The 9,167-nt window shown below is 40.5% G+C and overlaps 1 protein-coding gene and 1 non-coding gene across 2 annotated transcripts; one reads left to right on the top strand and one right to left on the bottom strand.

Moving 5' to 3' along the window:
* Positions 1 to 242: 242 nt before the first annotated feature.
* Positions 243 to 1,289, bottom strand: LOC107620585 (uncharacterized). Its single transcript, XM_016322720.1, has 2 exons — positions 500 to 1,289; positions 243 to 358 (listed from the first exon to the last, which is right to left on the bottom strand). Exons 1-2 carry the CDS (start codon positions 1,287 to 1,289, stop codon positions 243 to 245), a joined length of 906 nt encoding a protein of 301 aa, XP_016178206.1.
* Positions 1,290 to 7,929: 6,640 nt separating this feature from the next.
* LOC148579921 (small nucleolar RNA R71) lies at positions 7,930 to 8,037 on the top strand. Its single transcript, XR_015899236.1, has one exon. It is a non-coding gene; the product is annotated as a small nucleolar RNA R71 (small nucleolar RNA).
* The last annotated feature ends 1,130 nt before the right edge of the window (positions 8,038 to 9,167 follow it).

Genomic DNA, 9,167 nt, shown 5'->3' with positions numbered 1-9,167 from the left:
TGAAAAAATTCTCTATTCCCAAACTTGAAACCTACTTACCTACAACCTGACCTAGTCACAACTGTCTGATACGGGGTATGCACATGCAAATCAAACGCTAACTATAACACCTTCAATCCTAGTTCCTCGACTTTATCAAATGCAATAAAAGAATGCGAAGATCCAGTATCATATAATGCAACCAATATTTTATCACCAATTAAGCATATACCTCTCATCAGAGAATCGGCCTTCGCAACATCTTAAGCGTTGACCACAAACACCCGACCTTGTTGGTTCTGGCCCGCATTCTGAGTCTTCCTCCCATGAGTGCAATCTCTCACAATGTGACCAGGCAATCCGCAGTTGAAGCAACCACCTATACCAATCTTGCACGAGTCATTCCGATGAAAATGCCCACAATGATCAAAAGTTAAATTCGGGAAAGCCTTACTCTGATTACCTATCCCTCTCGCCTGGTGGTACTGATCAAAAGTGGGTCTCCTAACATTGCCTTAACCTTGAGGGGCATGTCCTCCCCTCTTGATGTTCTGACCCCTCGGCTGAAAGTACTTGCCACGTCTACGGTGAGTGTTTCCTCCTCTAGGATCTCTTGACGTTGCCACTTTCTTCGCACACTTCTCAATAACTCTCTCCTTATTTACAAGTTCAGAGAATATCCGAATCTCCAAAGGAGCCACAGCAGTCATAATATTATCCTTCAAACCCCCTTGGTACTTAACGCACTTCCAACTCTCATAGGTCACTGGGGCACCCTGACATACCCTAGAGAACCTACAAAGCTCCTCAAACTGACTAGTGTAATCCGCCACAGACAAAGAGCCTTGCTTTAGCTGCATAAGTTCCAATTCCCTAGCTTCCCTCACAAACTCAGGAAAGTATTTCTTGCAGAAAGCTGTTTGGAATACATCCCAAGGGATGTCAGCATTCTGAAGCTGCAGTAAGTGGCATTCTCTTCGCCACCAGTGTTGAGCCTCTCCTAAGAGTTGATATGTAACAAACTCTACATACTGATTAGCCGGAACATGCTGAGCTTGTAGTGTACGCTCCATAGCTCGGAACCAATTTTCCGCTTCTGTAGGGTTGGTCGAACCTCTGAAAGTCAGTGGATGAACCTTGAAAAATGAAGCCAAGGTCATCGAAGTACCTCCCAAATCATTACCGTTTCCTTCCCCATTATTATTCATGTTTCCATTACCCTCTCCGTTTCCATCTGGTTGACCTAACCTCTGCACAGCTTGCAGAGTCGCAACAGCATTTGCCTCCATACTATTAGCAAGATTAGCCATTGCGGCTGGTGTGCAAAATCGTGATCATTACTCCTTGGTAACGGCGCTAAAAACTCAATACGCACGTTCATCATCTTAATTCTATTTCACAACTTCGTACAACTAACCAGAAAGTGCATTGGGTCGTCCAGGTAATAAACCTTACATGAGTAAGGGTCGATCCCATGGAGATTGTCGGCTTCAAGCAAGCTATGGTCACCTTGTAAATCTCAGTCAGGTGGATTCAAATGTATTAAGAGATTATAGTGTACTAAAAGATAATTAAAATAGGATAGAGATACCTATGTAATTCATTGGTGAGAATTTCAGATAAGCGTATAGAGATGCTTTTGTTCCTCTGAACCTCTGCTTTCCTGCTGTCTTCATCCAATCAGTCCTACTCCTTTCCATGGCAAGCTGTATGTTAGGCATCACCGTTGTCAATGGCCACTGTGCTCTCAGTGAAAATGGTCCAATGCGCTGTCACTACATGGCTAATCATCTGTCGATTCTCGATCATACTGGAATAGGATTTACTATCCTTTTGCGTCTGTCACTACGCCCAGCACTCGCGAGTTTGAAGCTCGTCACAATCATTCAATCCCTGAATCCTACTCGGAATACCACAGACAAGGTTTAGACTTTCTGGATTCTCAAGAATGGCCATCCATGGGTTCTAAATTATACCACGAAGATTCTAATATCTCGGACTCGGTCCCCTATATTAGATATCTAAGAGATATTCATTCTAGCTTGTTTGCATGTAGAACGGAAGTGTTTGTCAGGCACACGTTCATGAGTGAGAATGATGATGAGCTTCACATAATCATCACATTCATCATGTTCTTGGGTGCGAATGAATATCTTAGAAGCAGAATAAGTTTGTATTGAATAGAAAAATAGTAGTACTTTGCATTAATTCATGAGGAACAGCAGAGCTCCACACCTTAATCTATGGTGTGTAGAAACTCTATCGTTGAAAATACATAAGTGAAAGGTTCAGGCATGGCCGAATGGCCAGCCCCCATAAAGGCCTAAGATAGCATAAAACTAATCAAAGAGAATGTAAATACAATAGTAAAAAGTCCTATTTAAACTAAACTAGTTACTAGGGTTTACAGAAATGAGTAAATGACTCAGAAATCCACTTCCGGGGCCCACTTGGTGTGTGCTTGGGCTGAGCATTGAGCTTTACATGTGTAGAGGCTTCTCTTGGAGTTGAACGCCAGTTTGTAGCCTGTTTCTGGCGTTGAACTCCACTTTGCAACATGTTTCTGGCGTTTGACTCCAGAATGCAGCATGGAACTGGCGTTCAACGCCAGTTTACATCATCTATCATTAATCAAAGTATGGACTATTATATATTTCTGGAAAGCCCTGGATATCTACTTTCCAACACAATTAGAAGCGCGCCATTTGGAGTTATGTAGCTCCAGAAAATCCACTTTGAGTGCAGAGAGGTCAGAATCCAACAGCATCAGCAGTCCTTCTTCAACCTCTGAATCTGATTTTTGCTCAAGTCCCTCAATTTCAGCCAGAAAATACCTGAAATCACAGAAAAACACACGAACTTATAGTAAAGTCCAAAAATGTGAATTTAACATAAAAACTAATGAAAATATACTAAAAACTAACTAAATTATACTGAAAACTATGTAAAAATAATACCAAAAAGCGTATAAATTATCCGCTCATCACAACACCAAAATTAAATTGTTGCTTGTCCCCAAGCAACTAAAAATCAAATAGGATAAAAAGAAGAGAATATACTATAAATTCTAAAATATCAAAGAAACTTAGCTCCAATCAGATGAGCGGGACTTGTAGCTTTTTGCCTCTTGAATAGTTTTGGCATCTCACTTTATCCATTGAGGTTCAGAATGATTAGCATCTATAGGAACTTAGAATTCAGATAGTGTTATTGATTCTCCTAGTTCAGTATGTTGATTCTTGAACACAGCTACTTTATGAGTCTTGGCCGTGGCCCTAAGCACTTTGTTTTCCAGTATTACCACCGGATACTTAAATGCCACAGACACATAAATGGGTGAACCTTTTCAGATTGTGACTCAGCTTTGCTAGAGTCCCCAATTAGAGGTGTCCAGGGTTCTTAAGCACACTCTTCTTTTTGCTTTGGACCTTGACTTTAACCGCTCAGTCTCAAGTTTTCACTTGACACCTTCACGCCACAAGCACATGGTTAAGGACAGCTTGGTTTAGCCGCTTAGGCCAGGATTTTATTCCTTTAGGCCCTCCTATCCACTGATGCTCAAAGTCTTGGATCCTTTTTATTTACCCTTGCCTTTTGGTTTTAAGGGCTATTGGCTTTTTTCTCTTGCCTTGTGGTTTAAAGAGCTTTTGGCTTTTTCTGCTTGCTTTTTCGTTTTCTTCCCTTTTTTTTTTTTGCTATTTTTTTTCTCTTTTTTTTTTCTGCAAGCTTTTGTATTCACTACTTTTTCTTGCTTCAAGAATCATTTTTATGATTTTTCAGATTATCAAATAACATGTCTCCTTTTCATCATTCTTTCAAGAGCCAACATATTTAACATTCATAAACAACAACTTCAAAAGACATATGCACTGTTCAAGCATTCATTCAGAAAACAAAAAGTATTGTCACCACATCAAAATAATTAAACTAGTTTCAAGGATGAATTTGAAACCATGTACTTCTTGTTCTTTTGTAATTAAAACATTTTTCATTCAAGAGAGGTGATGGATTCATATTCACTACTTTAAGGCATAGACACTTGAATACTAATGATCATGTAATAAGACACAAATATAGATAAACATTTAACATAAAAACGAAAAACAAAAAATTTAAGAACAAGGAATGAGTCCACCTTAGTGATGGTGGCGTTTTCTTCTTGAGGAACCAATGATGTCCTTGAGCTCTTCTATGTCTCTTCCTTGTCTTTGTTGCTCCTCCCTCATTGCTCTTTGATCTTCTCTAATTTCATGGAGGATGATGGAGTGCTCTTGATGTTCCACCCTTAGTTGTCCCATGTTGGAACTTAATTCTCCTAGGGAGGTGTTGATTTGCTCCCAAAAATTCTGTGGAGGAAAGTGCATCCCTTGAGGCATCTCAGGGATTTCTTGGTGATGAGCTTCTTAATGCGTCTCTTGAGATCCATGAATAGGCTCTCTTGTTTGCTCCATCCTTTTCTTAGTGATGGGCTTGTCCTAATCAATGAGGATGTCTCCCTCTATGTCAATCCCAGCCGAATTGCATAGATGGAAAATGAGGTGAAGGAAGGCCAACCTTGCCATAGTGGAGGACTTGTCAGCTACCTTGTAGAGTTCTTGAGGTATAATCTCATGAACTTCTACTTCCTCCCCAATCATGATACTATGGATCATGATGGCCCAGTCTACAGTAACTTCAGACCAGTTGCTAGTGGGAATGATTGAGCGTTGAATGAACTCCAACCATCCTCTAGCTACAGGCTTAAGGTCCAATCTTCTCAGCTGAACCAGTTTGCCTTTTGAGTCAATCTTCCATTGACCTCCTTCCACACATATGTCCATGAGGACTTGGTCCAACCTTTGATCAAAGTTGACTCTTCTTGTGTAGGGGCGTGCGTTTTCTTCCATCATTGGTAGGTTAAACGCCAGCCTTACGTTCTCTGGACTAAAATCTAAATATTTCCCCCGAACCATGGTGAGCCAATGCTTTGGATTCGGGTTCACACTTTGATCATGGTTCCTAGTGATCCATGCGTTTGCATAGAACTCTTGAACCATTAGGATTCCGACTTGTTGAATGGGGTTGGTTAGGACTTCCCAACCTCTTCTTTGGATCTCATGTCGGATCTCTGGATACTCATTTTTCTTGAGTTTGAAAGGGACCTCGGAGATCACCTTCTTCTTGGCCACAACATCATAGAAGTGCTCTTGATGGGCTTTGGAGATGAATCTTTCCATCTCCCATGACTCGGAGGTGGAAGCTTTTGTCTTCCCTTTCCCTTTTCTAGAGGTTTCTCCGGTCTTAGGTGCCATCAATGGTAATGGAAAAATAAAAAGCTTATGCTTTTACCACACCAAACTTAGAATATTGCTCGCCCTCGAGCAAGAGAAGAAAGAAAAGAAGAAGAAGAAGAGAAGATATGGAGGAGAGTGAGGGGGAGGTGTATTCGGCCAAGATAGAGGGGATAGGGTTGTGTGGTGTGAAAATGAAGGAGGGATGGAGGGGTTTATATAGTAAGGGAGAGGGAGTAGGTTCGGCCAAAGTGGGTGGGTTTGGGTGGGAAAGTGATTTTGAATGTTGAAGGTAGGTGGGGTTTATAGGGAAGAGTGGATGGATGTGAGTGGTGGTAGGTGGTAATAGGGAAGAGAGATTGAGATGATTGGTGAAGGATTTTGGGGAAGGGTGTTTATTGGGAAGAGAGGATGAATGAGAAGAGGGGAGAATATGAGTGGAGGTAGGTGGGGATCCTGTGGGGTCCACAAATCCTGAAGTGATCCTGTGGGGTCCACAGATCCTGAGGTGTCAAGGATTTACATCCCTGCACCAATTAGGTATGCAAAATGCCTTTGCATGCATTTCTGGCGTTTAAACACCGAAGTGATGCTTGTTCTGGGCGTTCAACGCCCATGTGCAGCATGTTTCTGGCGTTGAACGCCAGCTTCATGCTTGTTTTTGGCATTTAGCGCCAGCTCTTCTCAGGGTGTATTCCTGACATTTAAACGCCAGGATGTTGCTTGTTTCTGGCGTTCAATGCCAGATCCATGCTCTATTCTGGCATTGAACGCCAGCCAGATGCTCATTACTGGCGTTTAAACGCCAGTAAGTCCTTCCTCCAGGGTGTGATTTTTCTTCTGCTGTTTTTGATTCTGTTTTTAATTTTTGTATTTATTTTGTGACTCCACATGATCATGAACCTAATAAAATATAAAAGAACAATAAAAATAAAAGTATAATTAAATAAATAAAAATTGGGTTGCCTCCCAACAAGCGCTTCTTTAATGTATATAGCTTGACAGTGGGCTCTCACGGAGCCACACAGGTGATCAGGTCAATTTTATAGACTCCCAACACCAAACTTAGAGTTTGGATGTGGGGATTCAACACCAAACTTTGAGTTTGATTGTTGGGGTTCTGTTTGACTCTGTATTGAGAGAAACGTTTCATGCTTCCTCTCCATTGTTACAGAAGGATAGCCTTGGGCCTTAAACACAAGGTAGTCCTCCTTCAATTGAAGGACTAAGTCTCCTCTGTTAACATCTATCACAACTCCTGCTGTGGCTAGAAAAGGTCTTCCAAGGATGATGGATTCATCCTCATCCTTCCCAGTGTCTAGGATTATGAAATCAGCAGGGAGGTAAAGGCCTTCAACCTTTACTAGCACATCCTCTACTTGTCCATAAGCCTGTTTTCTTGAGTTGTCTGCCATTTCTAATGAGATTCTAGCAGCTTGCACCTCAAAGATTCCCAGTTTCTCCATTACAGAGAGTGGCATGAGGTTTATCCCTGACCAAGGTCACATAGAGCCTTCTCAAAGGTCATGGTGCCTATGGTACAAGGTATTAAGAACTTTCCAGGATCCTGTTTCTTCTGAGGCAATGTCAGTTGATCCAGATCACTCAGTTCATTGATGAGCAAGGGAGGTTCATCTTCCCAAGTCTCATTGCCAAATAATTTAGCATTCAGCTTCATGATTGCACCAAGGTACTTGGCAACTTGCTCTTCAGTAACATCCTCATTCTCTTCAGAAGAAGAATACTCATCAGAGCTCATGAAGGGCATAAGGAGGTTCATTGGAATCTCTATGGTCTCTAGATGAGCCTCAGATTCCTTTGGTTCCTCAGAGAGAAACTCCTTATTGATCACTGGACGTCCCAGGAGGTCTTCCTCACTGGGATTCACGTCCTCTTCCTCTTTTGTGGGTTCGGCCATGATTGTTATATCAATGGCCTTGCACTCTCTCTTTGGATTCTCTTCTGTATTGCTTGGGAGAGTACTAGGAGGTGTTTCAGTGATTTTCTTACTTAGCTGGCCCACTTGTGCCTCCAAATTTCTTATGGAGGACCTTGTTTCACTCATGAAACTTAAAGTGGCCTTGGACAGATCAGAGACTAAGTTTGCTAAATTAGAGGTATTTTGTTCAGAACTCTCTGTCTGTTGCTAAAAAGATGATGGAAAAGGCTTGCTATTGCTGAGCCTATTTCTTCCACCATTATTAAAGCCTTGTTGAGACTTTTGTCGATCCTTCCATGAGAAATTTGGATGATTTTTCCATGATGAATTATAGGTGTTTCCATAAGGTTCACCCATGTAATTTACCTCTGCTATTGCAGGGTTATCAGGATCATAAGCTTCTTCTTCAGAAGATGCCTCTTTAGTACTGTTGGATGCATTTTGCCATCCATTCAGACTCTGAGAAATCATGTTGACTTGCTGAGTCAACACTTTGTTCTGAGCCAATATGGCATTCAGAGCATCAATTTCAAGAACTCCCTTCTTCTGAGGCGTCCCATTATTCACGGAATTTCTCTCAGAAGTATACATGAATTGATTATTTGTAACCATGTCAATAAGTTCTTGAGCTTCTGCAGGCATTTTCTTTAGGTGAATGGATCCACCTGCAAAATGGTCCAGTGACATCTTGGAGAACTCAGACAGACCATAGTAGAATATATCCAGAATGGTCCATTCTGAAAGCATGTCAGGAGGATACCTTTTGTTCATCTGCTTGTATCTTTCCCAAGCTTCATAGAGGGATTCACCATCTTTTTGCTTGAAGGTCTGAACATCCACTCTAAGCTTGCTCAGCTTTTGAGGAGGAAAGAACTTAGCCAAGAAGGCCGTGACCAGCTTATCCCAAGAGTTCAGGCTATCTTTAGGTTGTGAGTCCAACCATGTTCTAGCTCTGTCTCTTACAGCAAAAGGAAAAAGCATGAGCCTGTAGACTTCAGGATCTACTCCATTAGTCTTAACAGTCTCACAGATCTGCAGGAACTCAGTTAAAAACTTATAGGGATCTTCTGATGGAAGTCCATGGAATTTGCAGTTCTGTTGCATTAGAGCAACTAATTGAGGTTTCAGCTCAAAATTGTTTGCTCCAATGGTGGGGATTGAGATGCTTCTTCCATCAAACTTGGAAGTAGGTGTAGTATAATCACCAAGCATCCTCCTTGCAGTATTGTTGTTAGGTGCGTCTGCCATCTCCTTTTCTTATTCGAAAATTTCAGTAAGGTTGTCTCTGGATTGTTGTAATTTAGCTTCTCTTAGTTTTCTCTTCAGAGTCCTTTCAGGTTCTGGATCAGCTTCAACAAGAATGCCCTTTTCCTTGTTCCTGCTCATATGAAAGAGAAGAGAACAAGAAAAGAAGAGGAATCCTCTATGTTACAGTAAAGAGGTTCCTTATTGTTAGTAGAAGAAGAAAGGGAATGAGAGTGAAGAAGAATGGATAATCCAAACACAAGGGTGAGGATAGGAGCAGAGACATGAGATGAGGAGAAGTGTTAGTAAGTAATTAAATAAATAGAAGAAGATGAGAGGGAGGAGTTTTTGAAAATAATTTTTGAAAAGGGGTTGATGATTTTCGAAAATTAAAGGAGAAATAAAATTAAAATTAAAATTTAAAACAATTAATTAATTAAAAAGAATTTTTTTTGAAAAAGAGGGAGGTATTTTCGAAAATTAGAGAGGGAAGAGTAGTTAGGTGGTTTTGAAAAAGATAAGAAACAAACAAAAAGTCAATTAGTTAGTTGAAAAAGATTTGAAAATCAATTTTGAAAAGATAAGAAGTTAGAAAAGATTTTGAAATTGATTTTGAAAAAGATGTGATTTAAATTTAAAAAGATGTGATTGAAACAAAAAGATAAGATTGATTGAAAAAGATTTGAAAAAGAAATTTAAAAAGATTTAATTTTGAAAATTAATGTTGATTACTT

The sequence above is a fragment of the Arachis ipaensis genome, chromosome B10 (assembly GCF_059453495.1).
Source record: "Arachis ipaensis isolate K30076 ecotype BB chromosome B10, ASM5945349v1, whole genome shotgun sequence".
Taxonomy (NCBI): domain Eukaryota; kingdom Viridiplantae; phylum Streptophyta; class Magnoliopsida; order Fabales; family Fabaceae; genus Arachis; species Arachis ipaensis.
This window is presented reverse-complemented; position numbering and strand designations above follow the sequence as displayed.

Bases quoted from the DNA above. Each gene is read 5' to 3' on its own strand.
- LOC107620585 (XM_016322720.1), bottom strand. From the start codon at position 1,289: ATGGCTAATCTTGCTAATAGTATGGAGGCAAATGCTGTTGCGACTCTG. The intron at 359-499 runs GTTAAGGCAATG...AGATTGGTATAG, and splicing joins GGGAGGACATGCCCCTCAAG to GTGGTTGCTTCAACTGCGGA.